This window comes from Trachemys scripta, chromosome 3 (genome assembly GCF_013100865.1).
Source record: "Trachemys scripta elegans isolate TJP31775 chromosome 3, CAS_Tse_1.0, whole genome shotgun sequence".
In the NCBI taxonomy this organism is placed as follows: domain Eukaryota; kingdom Metazoa; phylum Chordata; order Testudines; family Emydidae; genus Trachemys; species Trachemys scripta.
The window spans coordinates 72,598,245-72,624,577 of record NC_048300.1 but is presented as its reverse complement, the minus strand read 5'-3'; the positions used below and the strand labels follow the sequence as shown (position 1 = coordinate 72,624,577).

Here is a 26,333-nt window from a genome sequence, read left to right as displayed (position 1 = left end):
TACAGAAATTCTGGCTTCATTGCCATCAGTGGGAGTTTTGCTATGAATGAGGCCAGGATTCCAACCATGGCGTTAATACAACATGCCAGTTTCAGCAGTACCCTGATCACTGCAACAGTATAATTTAATTTGAATAAATAGACTACAACAATACCATCCCATACAAACTCACATGCTAGTCACAAATGTATCTCTTGAAATTCAGTATCAAACGCAGTAACTGCTATATGGTGTGCGCTGGAGAGAGCATGAGCCCCGGACAAGGACGCAACAACAATGGACTGGAGATTGGTTGTGTGGTCGATGCTGCCAGTGGTCTGCTGACCTTCACTGCTAATGGCAAGGAACTGAGCACCTATTATCAGGTATATATTTATTTGGTTTTGTCACCTCATCCAGATGAGAAAAGCTAGTAGATTGAATTTTACTAGCCTTATTTAGTAATAGAAATGAAAGAAAAAGTTATCGCCTCTGATGTGATTGTAATCCTCTCTCTCTCTTCTGAACCCCAATTATGATCTTCTAGAGTTTCACGCAGTAGTTTCAGCCTATAAGCAGTTGACACAAGTGATAGATTTCTTAGCATCAATGGTGTTTTGCTATCTTCAGTCACTGTGTATTTCTGTTTGTGATTTAGGTTGAACCAAGTACTAAGTTATTTCCTGCAGTATTTGCACAAGCTACAAGCCCCAATGTTTTCCAGTTTGAGTTGGGAAGGATAAAGGTAAATAAGACCACACTTATTCGTTTCTCTATAAGCTTAATTGTTATATCAGATAACATCCAATTATTGCTCTTTTGTTAAATTAAGTATGTTTCTGGTGTTGGGGATATATTTCTTGGTGCAATTGTATAGTATGGCATTTTGTAAGGCACATATTTTGGTTCTTGCTTGCAAGTAGGCTTGGAAATTTTATCTTATGGCATGGGATAAAACAATTTTCATAAGATTGCATCTGAGAACTTAAATATTTCCAAACTGTAAATGCAATATTTATTTCTTATGCTTGTCACCCTTCATGCTGTATATCATGCAATGAATAAAATGACTAGGTCAATTTTAAAGTATGCACTATTTATTCATTAGATCGTATCATGTCTTCTCTGAAGCCATCACATACATGGTATGAACATATAAGGTAGTCACAGCTAAAATAAATGTGAACATTGTGGAAGAATCTCAACCTTTTGTGAAAAGATTCTAAAATCACATATTCCTGCAGTGCGAATGCATGAGGTGCTATTCACATTGTGAAAGGGACTATGTGCTCATTTTATCTGTCACTATTGCAAATTTAGTCAAATTCTATAACTCTCATTATTTCACTCCCCGAACCTGATTATATTTTGTCATTCTGTAGTAAAGAACAGTTATGAGGCTTATATACATATTTGTATCACAAAAGTTACTGTGTGTATTAGCTGAATTTAATGATTTGGGATATTTAGTGCTGGATTGAGGCCATGTCTACACTTACAAGGTAACAATGGCACAGCTGCACCAATACAACTGTGCTGCTGTAGGAGTGCTTGTGTAGCCACTTTATGCTGATGGGAGGGAGCTTTCCCATCACCATAATAAAACCAGCTCAACAAACTCTATTGGTGGGAGTGCATTTTTTCACACTCCAGAGTGACAAAAGTTTTGCTGGCATAAGTGTTAGTGTAGACGTGGCCTGAGTCTCCAGGCTTACTATGGGGCAGCATGTTGCCGTGCCTTCTCAGGAGGAGCATCAGGAACAAATTGTGTCTTCGAGAGGCACGATTCTTCTTCCATCTTTTTTCTTGTTGCAGGGAGTAATTTAATAAAATAGTGTTGGCAATGTAGCATACTCCATATCTGTCTGCTCAGCCAGCTACTCTAACTGGTGTAATGCTAGCTGTGCAAACTAAGGACTCGTCCACTCCATGTCCATTCCCTGCCCATATACTGCAGCTGGATGTATAGGTTGTGCAGCCCCTGCTCTTTCTCCCATCCCATGCTCAGAGGCACGATCTGGGCATGTCCTAGGTGGTTGGGCAGGGAGCAGTAGAGGCTTACTGCCCTTTTTATCTATAGAGGACCAGAGCCGAATCTAGCCTTCGGTGCCTATTTTTCTGAAGCTCAAAATGCCTTTATTAAGGCCTTGGTTTGGCTTTAATAATGAGCAACAATCAGCAACAAATCTTCAGAAGTGATTTTTTTGTAGTAGAAGAGAGCGACAAGCCTTCTTGGAGAAGGAACTGCCACTTATGTGTTTTTACAGCCCAAGGGGACCCTGATCCTGACCTAGACCTCTGTCCTATTGCAATATAAACAATTAGTATTGGTAGTATAAATAATATTAAAAACTGATAGAATTCGAATGTACACTTGTATAGGTAAAAAAGGTGTGGATTTTCATTTTTAAATATATCCAATGCACTGATGTCTGCTTTAGCGCAGAGTCAATTTATACGTATGGGATACTGTGTAGTCTCATGAAAAGGGTTGCAGCCCAGAAGAACTAACACAGAGTTTTTAAGGTTCCATGGAGGCCTCTAAATCCTATTCTTCATGCTGAAATTAGCTTCTTCTGAATTAGGAGGCGGACATAATAAATAACTTGTGATGGTGGAGACGGGGGTACAATTTTTGGTCTGAATGCCAGGGAAAACCCTTACTCTTACAAATAGGGCCATGGGATCATTAATGTCCATACAGAAGAGATTGGGCTTCAGTTTTCAAGGATTCACCCAAACTGCTTGCTTCTAGCAAACTTGAATTGCACAGAACTTGAACTCTGTCTTGGAGGAATGAAAGGCTGAGGTTTCAGAGTGGGTGAAGGATTATTGGATTTCATATCTCTGGTTTCAAGGCAGCTAGATAATATTTTCACCCCCAGCTCATTACTAAACCTCTAAGACATCCCCTTAGGCAAGCTCTATTTAGTGTTTTATATTTTGCTTTGAGAGCCAGCAGTCCCCAGCCTGTTTTGTGGGAGCTGCGTAAAATGCGACATTCCTACCATACTATGCTTGTTTCATTGCATTGATTTCATATCTGTTTGCAGCACATTCGTCTTGTATATTATCATACACCGTATTGTCCTATTGTGATTATAAAACTGTCTCCTCTCTTGCTGTCTCCAGAATGTAATGCCATTGTCTGCTGGCTTGTTCAAAAGCGAGCATAAAAACCCAGTCCCTCAATGCCCTCCCCGACTCCATGTCCAGTTTTTGACCCATGTGCTGTGGAGCAGAATGCCAAACCACTTTCTGAAGGTTGATATCTCACGGGTCAGTGAACGTCAAGGCTGGATGGTACAGTGCTTGGATCCTTTGCAGTTCATGTCCCTCCATATCCCAGAAGAAAACAGGTTGGCTTTGTTTGTATGTATAAATTGAATGAGAGTAGGTGTGGGTTTTATGAGGTCAGACAAGTAGCAAGAAAATAGTCTGCTAGACAGTCAGTTCCCTTTCTCTCGTGCATATGTACAATATATATAAATACAAATAATATATTCTGACTTAGAAAGGAACCCCTTTTTGCAGGCCTCATTTAAATTCAATTAGTGAATTATTAACTGGGTCACATAAATATCATCACTGGTTTTATTAAACTGTTTCTAGTTGTGTTCAACAACAAGAGATCTCTTGAATTAAAGAGACATTGCCAATTAGCATTTATGACAGATTTGGGTTTTTTCTCCTCAGGGAGAAGCAAGTGCTTCTGTAGATGCCAGCACTACATAGAGATGCAGACAATGCATGCCTGATTTTGTTTTGTATATTATTTTGCTGAGAGGGGAAATATGTACAGAGCTGCTGGTAACATCTTGAAACTAATCCTTACAAAGCATTAGATAGGTCAGAAGGGAGAGAGCCTCAGTTGTGGCTTGTGAATGTGTACAATGTCTTTCAGTGTTTTTTGTAGTCTAGTAATTTACTTGGATTTTTGTGTTAGCAATAATCAAACAACTCTGATATGCTGTGTGCTTTAAGGCTCTTCAAAACCCAATCTCGATAGAATAAACCGCCTGTTTTGATTATGTTTTACATATATTCTCTTCAGACCTGTGCAAGGGATATGTGGAGAGTGAGAATTAGTGCATTGTGGTCCCTAGTGAAAAACCTAAATATCATATGCAGCTTGAGTATATTTGTTAAAAAATATTGTGGGGCAAATCCTGCTCCTCCTTCCAGGGCTATGAAGGGCCTCAGAGGGAGTGGAACTGACTTGGTTCCACAGCACAGGAAGCAGGTCTGGTGTTGGGGAGCTGGAGAGGAGCAGCCACACCCCCTGTGTGCCAGAGAGGCTAGCTCAGATACCAATCAAGTTTGAGGACGGGCATGCTGGCAGCAGAGCAGGGTGTCTCTTTTTGCCCCTTTGAAATCTTCCTGTGCACGCCTGACTCCTTGGTCTTGGCACTGAGAGGAGGATTTAGCCCTAAAAGTGATTAGCTTGTATTATGATCTGATCTCACTTTTTAAAATGTACAGATGAGAGCAAGAGGTATTCATGAACTAGGTGGTTTTGAAATCTCCATTACTGTTGTGTTTCAAACTTGGAAGACTGCAAGACTGTTACTCAACTCCAATGCATATAGGTTTTATTTGTTTTTGTTTTTGTTTTTAAAAAGAAGAAAATTGAAAGCAATGTAAAAAAACCCAACCTACATTTATGAAAAGCCCCAAAATTATTTTTGTAAAAGTAAGCTTTTACAAATCTAGTGACCAATAGAAGCATTTCAATGGTTTTATTAATGTTAAATTCTAAAGGAAACATTTAAATAAAACCTCAAAAAATGTAATACATTCACGTGCAGTATTTGTGAGTAGACTATTTTCATTGTCCAACCTGAAATGAAAAGTAAATAAGTAGCATGATTAGTGAAAATTTAAACTGGAATGTTGTCTTTATGTTCTCAATTATCTAAATTGTTTTTTCTAATCTAAATCTAAAGGGAAATTTGTTTTAAATAAATCAGCCTGATCCTGCTCCCACTGAAGACTATTGTAGTTTTTTGAAGTTATATTTTTTTTCAGTCTAAACAATTTCAAGGCTTGGGTCATAATTTTTAAGCCGTCCGTTGTCTATAAAATTGCAAGTTTAAATATCTGAAAGTCAGGAAGTCAAAAAGTCAAGGTCCAGACAATGGCTAATTTGCCCATGTTGCACAATTGTAGAATTCTGAATAACTTTTTTGCATTTTGGGTCCTATGTTCCTAGCTATTGCACTGATATGGAACTTCCTCTATTTTCCCTTCTTCTCTACAGGTCTATAGATATTTTAGAACTGACAGAACAGGAAGAATTGCTGAAATTTCACTATCATACTCTCCGATTGTATTCAGCTGTTTGTGCTCTAGGGAACAACCGGGTGGCACATGCTATGTGCAGCCATGTGGATGAATCTCAGCTTCTCTATGGCATTGAGAATAAGTATATGCCAGGCTTGCTTCGCACAGGCTATTATGACTTACTCATTGACATCCACCTCAACACCTATGCCACGGCCAGGTTAATGATGAATAACGAATTTATTGTTCCGATGACGAATGAGACCAAGAGCATTACTCTGTTTCCTGATGAGAACAAAAAACATGGCCTCCCTGGTATAGGACTCAGCACTTCACTACGGCCTAGAATCCAGTTCTCCTCTCCCAGTTTTGTAAGCATTAGCAGTGAGTGCTATCAATTTAGCCCTGAATTTCCTCTGGATATCTTAAAGGCCAAAACTATAGAGATGCTGACCGAGGCTGTTCAAGAGGGCAACCTCCATGTCAGAGATCCAGTAGGGGGTACTACAGAGTTTCTATTTGTCCCTCTCATCAAGCTTTTTTACACCCTGCTAATCATGGGAGTCTTCCATAATGGGGATCTGAAACACATCTTGCAGCTGATTGAGCCCAGCGTTTTCAAGGAAGACATGAGCCAGGAGGGTGAGAGTGAAGTGCCAGAGAAGGAGCTGAGTGCAGTGGAGCTAAAGCCAGAAGGAGGAGAGGACGAAGTCAAAGCGGGGCGGGTGCTGAAGGAAGGTCTTCTTCAAATGAAACTTCCTGAACCAGTAAAATTACAGGTAATGACTGTGATAGTATCAGTGGATGTTCGTATATTTTATACTCCCTCCTTCCTTTCATTCAAATATTTAAAGGAACACAGCAGTCCAGAAGCATATTTCAAGCCACACACTCTTTTTTGCAGGAACATGTGCATGTTTAGTGCTGTTTTACATTGTGTTTTAAAAATATAATTGCTATTGATGATATAATTTTGCATTATCCCCTTTATTGCCCTATGATAGCAGTAGCCTTGGTGGATGTTGTGAGACCTGTTTCGAACCAAATCTGACATAAATAAAACATAGTTAGGTAGGAAATATCTTCTGAATAAAAAAATAAAATTGTCGTTTTATAAATTTAGAAGCAGTGACTTCTATATAATTTATTACATTTTCCCTTCAACTTTCTTTGGAGAATTGTGGCTATTAGTAGATACCCAAGTGAGAGCAGCTTCTAAGAGCTATTTTCTTCCTGGCTGTTACATAGTTGAGTAGTGACTGGTTGGGTGTGAGTGTGTGTGGGGGGGGGGCGTTAGGCACAAGGAGATCCATATGGGGCATGGGAGAGGTTGGACTAAGGGCTTGACTACATGGAGCTTATTCAGGAACAGCCAGGCATTTGGCCATTTTTGGTACCCCCTGGAGCAACCAAGCCAAAAAAAAAAAAAAGGCTGGCCAATCAACAGAGCAGAGAGAAAAAAACAACCAACCAAATAACAACAACAACAAAAGGCTGAACCGGCACTGGAATAATAGCAGACATAGTCATTCTGCCTCCACATGCCCAGAAGTTGTGGGAGTCATTTTGTCAGTTTACGCAGAATGCCTCCAATTGTTGCCCTGAAGCAGTGTGACTGTGTGATAGCTTATAGAAAGGGGTATCTTAAATGGCACAATGTAGTTTCTAGGATGAAATTCATCCCTGAGCAGAGAGACAGCACAAGGCCTAGGTACCACTTAAATCCCTGGAAGCCATCAAATTAGATTAATTGGGATATAAACGGTGCATAGGCTGTGATCTGGGTGATTTCACCTTTAATGAATAAGAGATGGATGTGATTATTTTATAAAGAAAGATAAAGGAATTATACATGTATAGCCTGGCTCTTGTAAGTAATAACTTAAGAGGGGCAAATAGTAGAAGGGTGTAAACTTCGAGGAAGCATGGTACAGGAAATCTAACAAAGGGGAATGGAATGAAATGAATAAAAGGAACATATAAGCTCAGTATGGTATAAGAAAAAACTTTAACAGAGAAATTTGGTTGACCATTGAGTGGCCTCCCAAGGGGAAGTACAATAGAACCTCAGAGTTACGAACACCAGAGTTATGAACTGACCAGTCAACCACACACCTCATTTGGACCAGAAGTACACAATCAAGCAGTAGCAGAGACAAAGAACAATAACAAAAGCAAATACAGTACAGTTCTGTGTTAAATGTAAACTAATAAAAAAAAAGGGGAAACGGCATTTTTCTTCTGCATAATAAAGTTTCAAAGTTGTATTAAGTCAGTGTTCAGATGTAAACTTCTGAAAAAACAGCCATAAGGTTTTGTTCAGAGTTATGGACATTTCAGAGTTATGAACAACTTCCATTCCCAAGGTGTTTGTAACTCTGAGGTTTACTATAATGGAGATATTTAAAAAGAGAGTTTAGAAGTAGAATTGACAACTCACTAGAAAAAATATTGCAAAGTATAATCCTGTAGTGTCAGGGGTTGCACTGGATGATAAAATAAATCTTTACTATCACAATTGCTTGTGAATCTGTGTTATAGTGTGTTCACTTCTTCCTCTAAATCTACTGTGCTATCAGCAAAAAATATTACATAAAGACAGCAGAATTTTCAACAGTTTTGGCATGATCTCTCACTTGCGCATGTACACACTCTCTCCCGAAACAAAAAACTAGAGGGTGCCAATGAAACATTTAGCCAAATACAAAAAAACAGAAATGTAAGTTGCACTCTCTCATTTGAGCTGCCCTGTGGTTATTAGTTGGGCTTAAGGGGGATCTTTACTGGTAGTAAAACCATGGAGTTAAACTCCTAATAAAATGGTATTATTATTAGCCATCAGCCTAGCAACAACTGTGTTATCTGGTCAGAATTAACTTCTAAAAGGGACTAATTTAATAGGGCATTCTGCAGCTTCCGGGTACAAATGAAAAAGACGACCCACTGGAAATAGAGACTAAGAGCATGGGCCCAAACAGCCATTTAGTGCACGGCAGGCTGGTGCATTGTAGATTCACACCTCAGCTTGCTGTGCACTAAATTGCTGTTTAGACAAGGTCTAAATCTATATTATTATCTTTTTACTCTAGCACAATTCCCATGTCCTTGTATATGTTTCTGAGGCAGAAGCATCTCCTGCAGATGGCAATTTATAAGCCCTAACACTAACTCAAGCATGACTGTATCGCAGATTACCGTCAATTCATTTGATAACAGGTTCTGCCTTATCACTTGGAGTCTACAGTACCCACACTCAGTTATATGTTAACAGAATATGTAGAGAATATTTTAAAAGTTTGTCTACTTTTTGTTGCCCTTTTTCTGGTGTTTTCTTAGATGTGTTACTTACTCCAGTACCTCTGTGACTGCCAGATACGTCATCGGATAGAAGCCATTGTAGCATTTTCTGATGATTTTGTGGCTAAGCTTCAAGAGAATCAGCGATTCCGATATAATGAAGTTATGCAGGCCTTAAACATGTCTGCCGCCCTGACAGCCAGGAAAACAAAAGAGTTTCGATCTCCACCTCAAGAGCAGGTACCACTTAAAATGGGTAGTTATTCTTTTTCCAGACTCTGAGCGTGGCAGGGAAGCCAAAGCAGGGATGTAGGATCCCAGTCCAGTCAGAGTGCTGTGTCCTAACATTCAAATTTTCATTCAGTTCTCACCCTTCTCTATGCTGGTAAATCAAGTATTTAAACTTACATGATGTACAATATTCAGTGCAGTCAAGGATAGGTCATGTTTAACATTGTGTCAGTCAGCTGGTTGTGGTTAGCCCTAAGGTCCACCCTAGGGATAATCATGACATGACATCACGGGATGTGATGTTAAACTTGGTAGTCTTTATCTACACTGAGTAATATGTATTCATTAATGTTGTCTAGTGCCGTGTAATTTCCCAGCGTAGACAAGCTTTTAGAGTACAGCCTTGCCATGCTCTTATGTCTATGTATACAATGACATTATAGGAAAGTAGGCAGTTCTCAGATGAGGTTCTGCAGTAATAATAAAACTTAGCATAGACATATGTTTCTGGATTTCAGAATGCTTTACAAACATTCATTCATTAAACCTTACAACACCCTTTTTAATCTATTTTAAACATAGAGCAACTGATATTTAGAGAGATTAAGTGATTTGACCAAGGTGACACAGCTAATTAGTGGCAGAGTTGGAAACAGAACCCAGGGGTCCTGACTTCTATCCTTTGCTCTAGCCACCAGTTCACACTGATGCTCATTTATGACCTTTTTTACCTACTCTACTTAAATGCCTGATTTTTTTTCCTCTTCAGAAATCATAGTTCTTCTGGTATTTGTGTATTTCAGTTTACCTAAAAAATTTCTATAATTGTTTTAAAATTTATTTGCACATATTTATGGAGATAATGAGCAAAAAGAAATGCAGTATTTGCATATTAACTGTAAACCTTGTGGATACTTTATTGGTCTTCTAAGTACATATTTGGATTCCAGGCATCCTTGGCTTTACATATTCCCTTCTAGCCTACTGCAGAGTGTTCAAAAAGATGCTCCCAAAGCTTTAAACTTTCTTTTGTATTCTTTCTTTTTAAGATTAACATGCTTCTGAATTTTAAGGATGATAAAAGTGATTGTCCTTGCTCTGAAGAAATTAGAGATCAACTCTTGGAGTTCCATGAGGACTTAATGACACATTGTGGTAAACCCTGTTTTTGAATGTTTTTGTCTCTGAAATTGTATTAGCCAGATTCAATAACTTTAGCAAAACCAAGCTACCCATTAAATTATGCCAGCAACAGGTAGCTAGATAATACACAACGGGGTGTGGATTCCTCAGTCATTATAATCTAAGTGCACCCTCTCATCTGATCAGAATACAAGAAAGCACATTACATTTTATTCGACAAGAGGAAATTTTATTCCTCCCATACAAGCGCCAAATAAATGGAACTTGTGTGGTACTCCTCTGAGGTTAGTGAATGAAATCTAGCTCCCATGGTATTGGGAAGCTCTATAGCTCTTCAGTAATATTCTGGGGCTAGAATAGCGAATGTTGCTCCTCTTTTCCCCCGGTACCATAGGTAAACTGCTCCCATTCACCAATGGGTGAATTTCACTCTATCAACATAACTATGGTCCTATTAACCGCAATAAAATGGCTGATGGACTGCAGCTGTTCCAGTTCTCCAAACACAAATGAAAATGAAAAATGAACATGCTAAAAAAACATGCTAGTTCACTTACTGAAACTTTGAGGCTTGGGGTTTTGTTGAAGACAGATGGGAAAAATGGTGCTTAAGCTCAGTCCAAATATTTTTGTTACAATAATTACATGAAATACAACAGTCTCTTTGGTGTCAAAATGTTGAACATTGTAAGAAAATAAAGTAAATGCAAAGAAACCAAACCAAGAACAAAATAATTTTTCAAATGTTAAACACGCATCTGTGGACAGTGCAGATCCAGTTAAGAAGTTCCTTCTGTTTAAATTTTGCTTCAGTCTCTTAGGGTACATCTACACTACAGCGGGGAGTCGATTTAAGATACGCAAATTCAGCTACGTGAATAGCGTAGCTGAATTCGACGTATTACAGCCGACTTACCCCGTTGTGAGGACGGCGGCAAAATCGACTTCTGCCGCTTTTTGTCGGCGGCGCTTACTACCACCTCCGCTGGTGGAGTTAGAGCGCCGATTCGGGGATCGATTGTCGCGTCCCGACGGAACGCGATAAATCGATCCCCGAGAGGTCGATTTCTACCCGCCGATTCAGGCGGGTAGTATAGACCAGGCCTTAGAGACTGATAAGACAAAGCTGTAGATAATCACCACTTCTCTATTTAAAGTTATGTATGCCCTCTTCCTCTGTAAATCACAAGAAAACAGGAAAATTTAGCTGCTCAATTTGTAAAAGGAATCAGCAGTTGACGACCAGCAGAGGGAGGTGGCAGTTGAGCTCCTCCACATTTAAATTCTCCTCCCTCACCCCCCACATGGAGAAAGCTGGAGCCGAGTCATGTGATTATTTTTTCCCCCCTCTAACTCAGGACCTGATCCTGGAAGGGGCTCCGTAACTCAGGCCTTCAGACTTGTCTAGAACCCAATTGATTTTTTGCCTTGAGTTCCTTCCAGGATTGGGTCTCAAACAGGAGGGCCCTTCAAGGACTCTTATTGTTGTTATGACATTTCAAATTAAATATTTAAATTTTAAATGGAAAAGAAAAGCTACAAAAAAATGAAAGAGCTATGCAGAAGCCAATGAGAAGACGGATTATAGTAGAGCAGAGTACATGGATTTATGTAGTCAAAAGGAAACAAACAGATTATGCAACTCTAAGTTGTAGATGACTGGCTAATGATGACTGTCAGCCAGTCATAATTTGGGGATTCATATGTTGTGTACTGGTTAAGAAATAATCATTTTGATATTCTTTAAATCAGACATATGGATCTGGCATTTTTGCATCAATAACTATAGAGTGTTTCTGTACTCTAACTGGATTAGACAATTCAGTTACATTATTGTTAATTACTTCAATTCAAAGCAGTTTCCACCAGTCAGATTGCAATTTCCATACAAGCTGCTGGCCCCTTGAATATCTTGAGCAGCAGCCAGTGGTGCTGGTCCCAGGGGCCCCTCAAGGCAGCAGTTTCCCGGGGGCTCCCCAGAGCAGTAACCCCCAGCTAAAATTTAGTTAGGGGTATTTATAGTACAAGTCATGGACAGGTGACTTTTACTAAAAAATACCATGACTTAATTGTAGTCTTATCAATGACCTATGCATTAACATTTTCCTTAGTGTGAAATGCAATAAAACACCCTGTAAAGGGAATAGATCACATTCCACATAAGGATTAATGGAAAAAAGGCAAATAAAATTTAAAAACAACCCAACTTCTTTATCAAAAATACCAAAGGAGCAAGCGGAATGATCTAATGTGAGGCAGAATCATGCTGTAAAAGTGACCATCATACTTTTAAAAAGTTGAATAATTCTGAATTAAAAAAAAATACTAATGGCATTTTCACTTTGAACTCATATAGTCATAACATTTTAATATTAATTATGAGCCTGGACCAAACCCTTAGGTTTCAGTGACAGTATTTTAGATGAAACCATAAAAATGAAAAACAAATCTTGCATCAAATCAACATATTTTGGATTTTCACACCTTGTTTTTCCTAATAGCTGCCTATCACATGTGCCATGATATAATGAATGGAGTTACTTGCTCATACCTACAAATTGAAAAATGAATTAACAGCCTTGCCAATACTCTCACTTCTATAAAGCCTTTCCACTGAGGATCTCAAAATACTTTACAAACCTCAGTCAAGTGCCACGAAATCTCCTGGGATGCAGGTATTATCCCATTTTGCAGATGGGGAAACTAAGGCACACACAGGCTAAGAGACTGACCCACAGTCACACAGTGAATAAATGACAGAAGCAGACTGTGACTACAGGATTCCCAGTCCTCTACTCTAACCTTTAAACTGATATAACACCTTTGAAGCAGTACTATATATTTATTTGTTTGTAGTACACTTAGCTAACAGAGTAGAACAAAATCAGTTTGGTTATATTTTCACATTTGCACACTGAGCACAGCTGTCATCTGTTTAATTGTATTTTGTTAGTGATTTAATATTTGTTGCTTTCAGGAATTGAATTAGATGAAGATGGAGCCCTGGATGGAAACAGTGATTTAACCATTAGAGGTCGCCTCATGTACCTAGTAGAAAAAGTCACATATTTAAAGAAGAAACAAAATGAGAAACCAGTTGATAATGATGCTAAGAAGCCCTGTAAGTAAAATTAAAGTCCAGTGTAGTCCTGCTCTGAAGAGGTAGGGGGTGAAAAGTTCTGGCAGCTCCGTATATGTTATGTGTCAGAGGAAGTTAGATTTTAAGGGAAGCATCTGTGTGTACCTTTAATCTTATGGCTCGAACTCAAAGCAGGCTTAACTGAAGTTTTCGGTATGTACAATATTGGTTTTTCAATGGGATCTTTACTTCAGCCCAAGTATTGTCTGAAATGCCAGCCAAAACACTTATTTTTTTTAATAAGATATGTATCTCTGTATCCTAAATTAATAGTCCAATAAACAGCAGCTAACAATGGTGATACTACACCATGTAAATAATAATAAAAAATAATAATTAAAACTCATGCTTTCAAAACTCATGGAAAAAGTATCTGGAAGTGGAGCTGGCCACTGCTGTACAGTTGCTCTCCAGTGAGGATCCATTATATCTTCGTGCTCTTTTACACTGTCATATGCGGAAGTGATATCTATAATTTTAAAGCTAGCTTCTTGCAGAAAAATATTACTACTTGTTTTTCCTTTAATGGCATATTTTTCACTTGACACAATGTATTACATTGTACGTCAGCCTGTTAAGAAAACAAGAATATTTTTTTCTAGATTGTGCTAATTCTAATATGCTGCATAATGCATTCAAAGATACTGTTGTTAGATACATGAGAAATTAATTTTGATTTTTTTCATTCTTCACTCTTTTTTAGCCACTCTTCAGCAATTGATTTCAGAGACCATGGTACGCTGGGCTCAGGAGTCAGTAATAGAGGATCCAGAGTTAGTGAGGGCCATGTTTGTATTGCTGCATCGGCAGTATGATGGTATCGGTGGTCTGGTTCGAAGCTTACCAAAGACCTACACCATAAATGGTGTATCAGTGGAAGATACAATCAACCTCTTGGCATCCCTGGGCCAGATCCGTTCCTTGCTCAGCGTCAGAATGGGCAAGGAGGAAGAGAAGCTTATGATTCGTGGATTAGGGTAAATCACTGGAGTACAGTAACATTTGATTGACAGATCTCTTACTTTCTAATTATTTGTCTCATTGTTATCATTTGGGTTATGCATATTGTTTGACTATAAATATGTCTGTCTGTGGTTTAAGGAGACTAAAAAGGAAGTTTTGGGTTGAGATAGGAGCTTCAGTAGTTCTAAGATCTAGGCTTTGAAGCATTGTTAACAAAGATGCCTTTTGAATAGTAGTAAACTGCACTATAAGTCTTATCTTTTTGGAAAATTCATAGAGGGGAGAAGCAAAAGTGAGGCGCTTTACAGTCCTACAGTAATACATCAGTGATATTTGAAACACTATAACTTCACTTTAAAGGATAAAATCAGGATCTGCATTCAGACCTTTCTATAAATTGAAAGGATAGAGGCTGCATACGCATATAAATAGCCCAGCCATCAGTAAAGGTCACCCTGGGACTTTCAACACCAAAAGCCAGAGGTTTCATCCACTTGAGTTTAAAGAGAATACATTTACTTGTGAGATGTTAATGGGCTTCGTAGTTGCTGGAACCAGCTACCAGGAGAGTCATGATTGCACTCAGACCCCAGTATATTCCATAAATCTTCTAACTGCCAGCACAAATTCATGTTTCTGAATTCACTAAAAGTTAAAAATTGGATTTTCCGCTTCAGTTTTTGATTGTTGCTTGAGGCAGTGTTTTTTCTCCTCTTGAAGGAGCATAGCCCTGAATGCTATGTAACGGCCATTAGTTGTGTAAGAGAACAAGAAAGAAGTTTTTACCCAGCTTTAATCCCCACACCGATTCCTCTACCAGGCTCATAGCTTGCCCACTATTAGACCTTGCATCTAGCAGAGCACACCTAGAATGCACATCCAAAACTAGCCTCTTTTTATGTCCCCCTCATGTTGACTATGGACCCAGAGCATTTTCAGTCCTGATTAACTAATGCCAACTTTATGTATGAAGTTGCACCATTGTTTTGACACAACAGGAACATTTTAGTTCCTCAGAAATGCCTTTGGTGGTAACTATTGAAATATATTTGACTTTTCAATAGCAATTACACTCTGTACACATCTCTTAACTCTGATTCTGCATGATGAGCTGAGCATGCTCGGTACCTCACAGGAAGTGCTGGTCAGCTTGCCTCTTACATTTTCTCTCTTTTTATGTGGCTTCAAGCATTATATATTTGGTGGCATTATTTTATTACAATGTACTTTTATGAGCAGCAGTGAGATTCCTTCCAGAGTATGACAATCAGTAGAGAAGTATGGGCAAAAGTGATTTTAAATTAATGAGATAGCATCTGCCTACTTGAATTAGAACTTCCCTACATTTTCTTCCACTGAAATTTGTAATTCTGTGTAGGTCTAATTATACTTGCATTTCATTATTCATAATGAAATCCTTTATGTATATAATTTAATCATTTTAACCCTCATAATGTAGTTAGTACTATTTTAATTATTTGAATTACCAAGTAAGCCACTAAAACTCTGACCTTTTCCCTGTAGGTTTATGATTAATAACCATAGGGAGTCCTCAGATCTATTCCCCTCTGCTGTAAGAGAAAAATGTGGCATAGATCCAAGAATGCTTCTCAGGCCGAGGTGCTGGAACTTGTAGGTATCATAAAAGCCACAGATCCAGGCACCCATCTGCTCCAAGAAGGCCTCCAGATCCAAGAAAGGTTGGAACTGGGGGATGCCTCAACTCATTGTCAGTGATCTATGTGTCATTTTCCCCCCTTTACCCTGGCAGTTCTCCTGTATCCATATGTTGTCCTGGTTCTGAACAAGACCTCGTGAAGGCAGCATTCCATGCTCTATATTTGGTGTGGAGGTCTGATACTTTGCCCATCATCTTCTGGTACGAGCCAGGCCATGATCTCCTCTGACTCTTCCACCTATCTTTGTTTGAGGAGTCTCCTATGAGGCCTATAGGGCTGCCCTTGGTGATCCCATCTCAAATGAAATCAGCTCAATTTTGAACTCTTATATTTTTGAAATGTTGTGTCTGACTTGTCTCAGACTCTTCAGAAAAGTTCTATCCTAGTATAAGTTTAAGCTCATGACATATCTGATGGATTAGTTTAATTTTACCAAAACTCGGAGTATGCATTTTCAAATTGCCCTAAACATTTTTTTCTATGTATCACCTTATATCCATTCTTAAATCCACACACACTGCTAAGATAGCCCTTAAGTGATCTATTCTCATGGCAAAGAGCTCAAAGTACCCTGTCTTAACAGTTCAAGAGGTAACTGTATGGCCATGTACATAGCACCTCTGTGGGATTGATAGTTGGCTAGTATTTAACTAAATTATGCAATTGAAAACCAGAGATGATAATTTAATTGATTCATGAAGTCAACACTTGCGGAGTTCATAATATCTGCTCACTGAAAGAAAGCCATGTATCAATTATTGTAAGTACAGTGACCAATTACATTCTATCTCAAATAAGTCTGAGGCAGATATATCATAGCTAGATGTTTAAAAGGAATAAGGAAAACAATTCCATTCTCATTATTTTCCACCAGTAAAGAAGATACAAATATGTTTCTGTTGTCTCTAGCCATTCCTGTATCCGGGGAGTACAGCTAACAGTAAAATAGCTTTTGACCATCTGAGAGCTCAGACCAAGATATTTGGCTTAATGAAAAGGCTAATGATATTTAATCTTTGCTCAAGCCTCACTTTCATTCTCATAAGTGTGCCAAGTCTTGTGAGGAATTCATTGTCAACAATCCCTCTCTTCCAGTGGATAAATGGGAGCATTGCTCAATCATATTTAAAGTCACAATTATCTTTTTCATCATAACAAGAGAGACAAGGGGGGTGAGGTAATATCTTTTATTGGATCAACTTCTGTTGGTGAAAGAGACAAGCTTTTGAGCTACACGGAGCTCTTCTTCAGGTCTTTTTCATCATAATGTTATTTCACAAAATACTGCAGAGTCTTGCTGAGTTGTCACACTTTATAATATGCTCAGTAATTATGCCAAGTATTGTAAAAGTTATGGTTTCAACGAGTCTTTGTTCTTGATACCACTGGCCAATCCTTGAAGTGTCTTACATGTTCAGGACTGCTCAGTTCCCAACGAACAGGTCATGGCCCAGGGCACACAGAGTAGATGCGGGGAGTGGCACATAGCATGAGCAGCTTTCTTGGGTTGAGATTCCAGGTATACAGATCCCATAGTAACTTTGACCTGAAGGCTTGTCTGGGGAACAGGAAGAGGGGACACCTAAGTCATTAGGGGCTAATAGAATTAAGCACTACTAGTAATATGACAGTTGTCAGCTACACTACAGAGATTGTGTAGTGTGGCTGATGCATCTGGTTTTTGAGATTGTAGTGTTCATGTTTTCAAGCTTTTCTTCACAACCATTTTTTAACTAAAGCTGAATTACATAATCAAATAACTCCAGGAGCAGAAGCTAAAAGAGGAACAACAGATATCACAAGACTCCCAATATTATCAGGAGACTTAACTATACTGTTGCCTCAATTATAATTATCTAGTCATTTTTCCTCTGACCTGAGGCACATTGCTTTCAAATTTATTTCTAGGTTGTATATAATTTGAAGGCTTGCTACAGCTTTTAAATTGTAATTACTTTAAAAAATATTCATGTTTATTAGACATCTCCGCCTTTATGTAAAATAATATTGACAACATAATTTTCAAAATTGGTGCTCATGTTTAAAGCTGCATGGCTGAAGTGCAGTAGAAAGGAAAGAATGTGCTCTTGAGCAGTAATTCATTTAGGTTAACATTTATTGTTATTATGATTATTGTTCTTTATGTGGTTAATACTTGATGACAAGAGGATAACTGGAATTAAAGACATGTCTGCGCTGCCCTGAAGTTGGGGCTATTGGGGTGTGAATAGCACTGTAACTCCCGTGTGTGCAGCTGCAGGCATGAACTGAAAGGTTCCTATTTTGCATCAGTGTAGTCCTGTTTGAAGAGGACTATGGGTACGTCTACACTTACCGGAGGGTCCAGCGGCAGGCAATCGATGTTCTGGGATCGATTCATCGCGTCTGGTTTAGACGCGATAAATCGATCCCGGATCCATCCCGGAAGTGCTCGCCGTCGACGCCGGTACTCCAGCTCGGCGAGAGGAGTACGCGGCATCGACGGGGGAGCCTCCCTGCCGCATCTGGACCCCCGGTAAGTTCGGACTAAGATACTTCGAATTCAGCTACGTTATTAACGTAGCTGAATTTGCGTACCTTAGTCCGAAGTGGGGGGTTAGTGGGGACCAGGCCTATGTTAATGTAAACTAGGAATCTTTCTGTTCATGCCTGCAGCAGCCACACAGGGATGTTACAGACAGTACTTTGGTGAATACGGCTATTCACACCTCTGTAGTCCAAACTGTGAGGCAGTGTAGACATGTCGTAAATTCTCTTTTCTACCCATACTCTACATTCTTTTCTTGAGCTTGATAGGAGATTCCACAGGCAAATGTCTAGCGCACGTGGAGATGTAACAGGCACATTTCTACGGTATCAGTACTGCTAGTGCTGTTATTTGGGACAATGTTTGCAAATGTGCATTCTCCTACTGGAAAAAAAAATTCCTTCACTTCTGTCATGTATACTACAATCTTTTAATTAGACCGAATGAATCTTAGAAACTCTGACTGCAGAATAATTGTTATTTAATGGATAATTAAAGCTTTCATTCTCACATCACTTTGGGTTCCATTTTCCATTCTTTACTCAGGCTGAGCTCACGATGACTTCAATGGGAGTAAGGACTGCAGGACTGGGCTTAGACTGGTTAATTTATTAATATCATTTACCCACAGCTCCTGTTTTGCTGCATTGTTTTCCTCTTTGTGGAAATTTTATTGCTATTCTGTGAGATAACCACATTAGGCTTTTATTCCGCTATGACTCTTATTTATTAACATCGCTTTTTTTAATTAAAAAACACATCTAGCAGCCAGACCAATTTTATTGGGGTAATCCAGGATGTTATATTTATGAATTATCATATTAGTTACATCCATGTAAATTACTTTGTATACAGTACTAAGCAATATTTATGTGGCAGGAAAATAAATTAGAGTAAATATCAGATTTAGGCTTAACAAACAAAAACAAACAAACAAAAAAAAAGGAGGTGGCACATGCCTGTGGAGTGGGAATGTCAGGGAGATGTTAGATTCACCAATTTCAAGGCCAGCAGGGACCATTACGATGATATAGTCTGACCTCCTACATAACACAGGCCGTAGAACCTCACTCAATAATTCTTACTTCAAGCCCATAACTTCTGTCTGAGCTAAAGCATATCTTTTAGACCGACATCCAGTGTTTAAATCAAGACTTCAATTGATGGAGAATCCACCATGTCCTTGGTCATGGCCCTCTAACCTTATGGATGTCCTAAAACAGGAGTAGGCAACCTATGGCACGTGTGCCAAAGGCGGCACATGAGCTGATTTTCAGTGGCACTCACACTGCCCAGGTCCAGGGGGCTGTGCATTTTAATTTAATTTTAAATGAAGCTTCTTAAACATTTTTAAAACCTTATTTACTTTACATTCAACAATAGTTTAGTTATATATTATAGACTTATAGAAAGAGACCTTCTAAAAACGTTAAAATGTATTACTGGCATGCGAAACCTTAAATTAGAGTGAATAAGTGAAGACTTGGCACACCACTTCTGAAAGGTTGCTGACCCCTGTCCTAAAGCCATGAGGAAATGCTACTAATCCTGGGGCTTTTGTGAAAGGTGCTAGACCTTTGCATGACGCCCCCGGGTATCTCCTCCACCCACTCAGGGCTTGTCTATACTTACCGCGCTGGTTCGGCGGCAGGCAATCGAACTTCTGGGTTCGATTTATCGCGTCTAGTCTGGACGCGATAAATCGAACTCAGAAGTGCTCCCCGTCGACTCCGGTAATCCTGCTCGCCGCGAGGAGTACGCGGAGTCGACGGGGGAGCCTGCCTGCCGGGTCTGGACGGGGGTAAGTTCGAACTAAGGTATGTCGACTTCAGCTACGTTATTCACGTAGCTGAAGTTGCGTACCTTAGTTCGATTTGGGGGTTTAGTGTAGACCAAGCCTCAGAACCAAATGCCTGTCTGCTTGCCCCTTGGCTAATTTCCTTGTGGGTTTTATATGGAATGATGCTGCAGAGAATATCTCTACTTGCCACCCCCGTCTATGCCATCCAGTCACATTACCCCTCAGCCCATGGACTGTATGGTGTCCAGCAAGCAGTCAGGGGCTGGTGGAATGATGCCTCTTTGGCTCTCCCCCCTTCCCTCTGACAGATTTTGGGCCATAATAAAACCCTTCCTGCAATTTTTTTCACCTTCTGCAACACAGTAAAGGGGATGGCATGATCCTGAGGGCCAGACTAAATCCAATGCCACCCACCTTCTGTACTATTGTGGCTTTTATAACTCAGACAAGATCTCCCAAATTGTTCAGTGTGTGTGGTTGAGGAGGGAATCTTGAGCATCTGGTACGAAAGCCGCATGACGTTTTTCCTGAATACAGCCCTAGGAGTTCTGTTCTATCAGATTGGTATGTATGTAATTCAGGTGCACTGAATGCATGAACTGTATGAATGTGCTGAAACCCAGCTAACCTATTAGGAGATGAAATGTCATGCCATTATCATGATGAGCTATTTTCCACTGGATTTGCAGGAAGACCTCTAACTTCACTTATGATCTCTGTATCATGTGGCTTTGAGAACATTCTATGTTGGTAATATACAGTGAAATAAGCATTCGACCCTTCGTGCATTTTCTAGAATTTCATTAAATTACAAGAATTGAACTCAATCAATAAAATTCAATAACTTCTAACACTTAACTTTATTTGTGCCCAGTCCTTCTGTCCCTGTGCAAACACTGGGGGTTATACCTAAGTAAGAACTGCAAGAGCAGGCCTGTTCTTCAGACTGGTAGTTGTGTGAGTATTATGTAACAGAGAAATTAATATATGTTCCCTGAACAGTACATTTTAATCTATTTTCTTATTATGTTTCTTTATAGAGACATCATGAATAATAAAGTGTTTTACCAACATCCTAATCTTATGAGGGCTCTAGGAATGCATGAAACTGTCATGGAAGTGATGGTAAATGTACTTGGCGGAGGAGAATCCAAGGTAAAGAATTTCATTGGCAGGAGAGAGGGAATTTAGAATGTGGCCTTCTAAAGCTTTGATCCTGCAAGGTGTTCAGAAACTGATGAAAGTGCTGAGAGCCCTAAACTCCCATTCTTTTCCCATTGGCACAATATAGGGCCAAGTTCTTAGTGAGTAGAATCATCTTTAATAGAAAAAGTTGTGTATCTTCTAATTATTATCCTAATAATATTACATTACAAGGATCCCTTTTTGCTTGTGAATTTAGAATAGAATAAGAGCAGTATTCTCACATGGGAAAGGAAGGACAGCCAAAAGCATTTATAGCCTATTATATTTTATAGGTATTGGTTTCAAAGGATTCTTGATCTGCATGGTATGTGGATAAGAGTCTATATATATATATATAAGCAAAAAGTATATTTAGGGATTTCCAAAATGAAGAGCGTTTTAAAGTAAGACATTTTTCTGGAAACATCTGATTAGAGATGACCGTAACATCAGGTTCTTCTTCTGAACTTTCCCATACTTCAGTGTTTGAATCTAGGGTTTAGGTGTGAATCCAGTTCTCTTTCTTGTTAAGGCCACAATCTGTGCAAATAAACTTAATGAACCATGCACTTGCTCAGAGCCCCATTGATTTCAATGGGGTCTGCCCTTGGAAGATCATTTTGCAGGATTGGTACCTAATTGTGTTTTTAAAAAAAATACCCGAAGATAAATATGTAAAAGGACACGCATACAATGATTTTTTGGTGATTTTATACATTTTTGCAGCTCTAACTTAGTCTTGTTTGTCTAGGAAATCACCTTCCCTAAGATGGTGGCAAATTGCTGTCGTTTTCTATGTTATTTCTGCCGCATCAGCAGGCAGAATCAAAAGGCTATGTTTGATCATCTTAGTTACTTATTGGAAAACAGCAGTGTTGGGCTTGGTAAGTAGTAACATAAAATCTATCCTAAATTTTGTGTAAAATACAGTTTTAAACGTTTTCATTGATTTATAAGTTATGAACTAACAGAAAAACAGTACAAAAAAACTCCAAACCCCATGTTTAAAACAGTCCTTCCCACAACATTCTGCTTGGCAGCATGATTTAAAAAAAAAAAACTTGACATTTCTATATTATTAAATGTGAAAAAGATCTTATGAAACTGTATTATTAAATGCAGAAAGCCCCATAAACAAACAGCTGCCCACCCTACATGAATTCAAAATTATGGACACAAATTTCAGCAAGAATATCATTTCATGTCTTTGGGTTGGATTGCACCTTATAATTATCCTCTCCCCCACATCTAAAGGGCAGAGTCTATTTGTGCTGCCCCAGGAGCTGAAGATCTTTTACAGAACAGTTTTACTGTAAGAGTCACCATTCAATGCCTGCTTCCCCCTTTCTACAGAGATTTTCCTGGTACAGCTTTTCTCCCTCTGCACGCAGGCCAAGATGCTCTGGGTTGCACAGGGAAGAGGCAGAGCGAAGGGTCTGGCCATCTGTACAAGGGGAATGGGAGAGTAGCCAGTGCTTGTTCACTTGCATAGGTGTGGTAGGCAGTTCACAACAGAATCCTAAATTAAGGTTTTCATGCTAACATTAACTTATCTGTGATGCTTATGCTGAGGCTCAGAAATGGCACAGAAATGTGAAATGCCAATTTTGTTTTATTTTAGTGCTTTTCTTCTGGACTGCATAGTTGTATCTGATTATTTTCATGCTCAAAAATTTAGTTACCATATTTTTTGTGTTTAGCATATTTTTGCATGTCAGAAGCATAGCCCAGAAGTATGTTTAGAGTGAAAATAGTTAAATTGTGTTTCTACTGGGGTTAGTTAATGTTACTGTGATAACTTTTGCTAATATTATGTTAACATTGGGGGAGTTGCATTTAATTTCCATTTTTTAAGAAAAGGGGGGAAATCCTTTTATTTTAAAGCTGAAAAATGTTTTCCAATTATCCATAACTCAAACAATGTCCAAATGGATTTTCTTTAAACTTTCCACTCACCCTCCCCTCTAAAACAGTAATCATCTTCTACCTGAAATGAAGCATTTATATATGTAGACTAAAAAGATAATTTTGCATAAAGTTCTCATTGAACGAAAACACAAGGTTACAAGGGAACTTGATATGAGGCTCACACTTGGAAAGTTCAATACCATAAATGCTTATATTATAGTGTTAATAATGGGACTGGTAAAAAAAAATAGTGAAGGGGTATCTGTGTAATAAAATTCTGGGGTTGTCCCCCGAGTGTGTCTAGAATGTCTGTTTGTTAGTATGAAGTGATAGAAACAGCTAAAAGCATTGTTGAGAGCTCTGTTAGTGCAGAATATCACTAGGCGGTATCATCACTGGGTTTCATAATTTGTTACTATCCAATTTTTAAGTTGAGTCATTTTGTCTTTATTCATTATATTCATTCAGTGTGTGGCTATAATAAGGCATGTATCTGTGCATGCCAAGAGTCCTAGACCATTGTGATATCAGCGGTAAGTCAACCAATCACCACCCTTACTCTGCAGCTAATTTTATGTAACAATTTCATTGGTTGTATGAAGGAGACTGCACAGAGGTGCATTATTTGGCTCAACAGTCACAGAGCACATAATCACCCCAAATGCACACAGCCCCTCACGGCAACACACATGCTTCATTCGCCATCCATATAACCCTCTCAGCAAAACACAACCACCCACAAACAACACAACCAGCATACACAAACAGGCAAATAATACAAAGGGCATGCATAGCCCCTCACCGCAGGCACAGTTGAGAGCTCTTTTTGTTTAGAATATCACCAGCTTCAGTCATCACTGGGGTTCGTGGTCTGTTAGCATCAAATTTTTGAGTTATCAGCCATCTCTTTTTTTCCCCACATGATATTACAAATTATACACATACAACTGCATGGGCTTTCAACTACTGGTTGGTTATTAGTACCTAAACCTCAGATGTTTGCCTCATAGTTTATTATAACTTTAATGGTAAATATGTTTGTCCTCTGGATACATGTTTGTATTTTTATAAGCTATTGCATCTTTATTATTTTTTATTTAAATGACTAACTTTGGCAACTGTTTTATAACAGCTTCCCCTTCTATGCGAGGATCAACCCCTCTAGATGTTGCAGCAGCATCTGTGATGGATAACAATGAACTTGCACTAGCCTTAAGGGAGCCTGACCTGGAGAAGGTTAATGACAATATTTTCTAGTATTTTCCTAGGGTGTGTGTATGTACATAAAATATGAATCAACATGCATTTATAACTACAAGTAATGGATTACCTGAAGTCGTATATTTCCTGGAGATGTTATACTTCTATTTGTATTATCTGTACTAGGCTTTCAAACATTTTCAATTTGAAAACTTTAAATTTACTCAGTGGAAAAAAATTTATGACGTGCCTTGCAGTAGTACCTAGAGACTCCAGTCTTGGCGCGGACCAGATTGTCCTAGGCACAGTACAAAAATACAGTCCCTGTCCCGAAGAGCTTCCTTTTAAAGTATGAGACAAAAGATAACACATGTGGGGGTGCACAAAGTAACAATTAACTATTACAGCACTTCAGCTGCCCAGCCGCTGTCAAGTGTTTTATAGACATCACAACAGACGTGAGTTTTAAAGAGGTACTGGGACATAATCTACACTTAAAAGTTTTACCAGCATAGTAGATATGGGAGTGATTTGGATAAGGGAGTGATTTTTTGCCAACATAGCTATATCAGTAAAAGCTCCAGTGTAGGCTCCAGTGTAGGCTCCATGCATCTGAAGAAGTGAGGGGTTTTTTACGCACGAAAGCTTATGCCCAAATAAATCTGTTAATCTTTAAGGTGCCACTGGACTCCTCGTTTTGGGCATAGTTATATTGGTATAAAAGTGCTTATGACAGTTCCCTGAATTGGCATAAACCGTAAGAGTATAAGCAATTGTATACTGATATAACAGTGTCTGCGCTGGGAGGGTTTCGTTGGTTCAAATGTTCTAGTGTAGTTAAACAGGCAAAATTTTCTAGGGTAGATCTGCCCTTGAAGAAGAAACTGTTAAGGGCTTTGCAGATTTTTATGGGGAGTTCCTCTCATGTGTGAGGGCAGCGTGAGAGAAAGTACAAATATGTTTAAAGGAAGATTGAACTAGTGGTCATTAAAGGTTGGTGATAAAGCAGAGAGGACATCTCAATATCCTAAAATGTAGGATGGGGCTCTGTTCTGAAAGGCCATAAAAGTGTAGACAGGTAATTTGTGCTTTATGTGGAGAAGGAGGGGGACTAGTGGAGAGAAGCAGGAGGGTGAGATAGCTGGAACTCCAAGTCAGGAGGATGATCTTTGCAGCAGCAAGAATGGATTTAAGAAAGGCAAGATGGCATTTGCCAAGGCTAGCAAGGTGGCGATTGTAGTAGTCAAGACCTGAGACGAAGAAGGTTTAGATGGGAGTTTTATCTGCACTTACAGAAAGGCTGGGTCTTAGAGATGTTCAGGAAGAAGCAGGATCACATAGATGTAGCCTGGATTTGTGAGTCTAGAGGGAGGGCCAAATCAAAGATGACACCAAGGTGACAGGCATGTGTCTCAGGGATGATGGAATTGTTGTCCATGGTGAGTGAGAAATGAGGAAGTGGGAAGAGGCTAGGGTTGGGGGACAGAAGGGAATTGAGAGCCCATTTTTGGGTTCATTGAACGTAAGTTGGCTGGATATTGGTAAGCAGATGTCCAACAAAAAAACAACAGGCCAACAGTTTAGTTTAGACATTGGAAGGAGATTGGTTAGAATGGAAGAGCAGATCTGTAAGGTGTCAGCATAAAGAGACTAGTTGGAAACCTATTTTTGAATAAGGATAGAATGCAGAGGGAGAACAGGAGGGAACTAAGAATGGAGTCATTGGGGGGACACACTGAAAGTTGGAGCAGAAATGGGAAGTGCTGAACAAAGTGCTGAAGGAATGATGAGAGAAGAAGGAAGAGAACAGAGACGACAAGACTTCATGATGTAGATCATGTTTGGCAGAGCCAAAAGTTGAGGAGGAGGATGGAGTACTAGTCCTTAGATTTGGTCAAGCGGAGGTTGTTCAAGACTTTAGTTAGAGCCATTTCAGTGGAGCTTAGAGGGTGGAAGCCAGATTGGAGGGAGTTTGAGTAAAATACCTTTTAAAAACAG

The 26,333-nt window shown here is 39.1% G+C and overlaps 1 protein-coding gene across 10 annotated transcripts in view; it reads left to right on the top strand.

Annotated features, from left to right (window-relative positions):
* The window catches only part of RYR2 (ryanodine receptor 2), a 690,844-nt gene that overhangs the window by 444,824 nt on the left and 219,687 nt on the right, over nt 1-26,333 (top strand). For all 10 annotated transcript variants that reach the window (XM_034765046.1, XM_034765042.1, XM_034765040.1 and 7 more), the window contains 11 exons: nt 206-365; nt 638-724; nt 3,112-3,338; nt 5,240-6,041; nt 8,599-8,799; nt 9,840-9,945; nt 12,911-13,054; nt 13,776-14,049; nt 21,083-21,197; nt 21,979-22,111; nt 24,268-24,371. In XM_034765046.1, the coding sequence (XP_034620937.1) occupies nt 206-365; nt 638-724; nt 3,112-3,338; nt 5,240-6,041; nt 8,599-8,799; nt 9,840-9,945; nt 12,911-13,054; nt 13,776-14,049; nt 21,083-21,197; nt 21,979-22,111; nt 24,268-24,371 (2,353 nt within the window). The remainder of the gene's footprint in view (nt 1-205; nt 366-637; nt 725-3,111; nt 3,339-5,239; nt 6,042-8,598; nt 8,800-9,839; nt 9,946-12,910; nt 13,055-13,775; nt 14,050-21,082; nt 21,198-21,978; nt 22,112-24,267; nt 24,372-26,333) is intronic.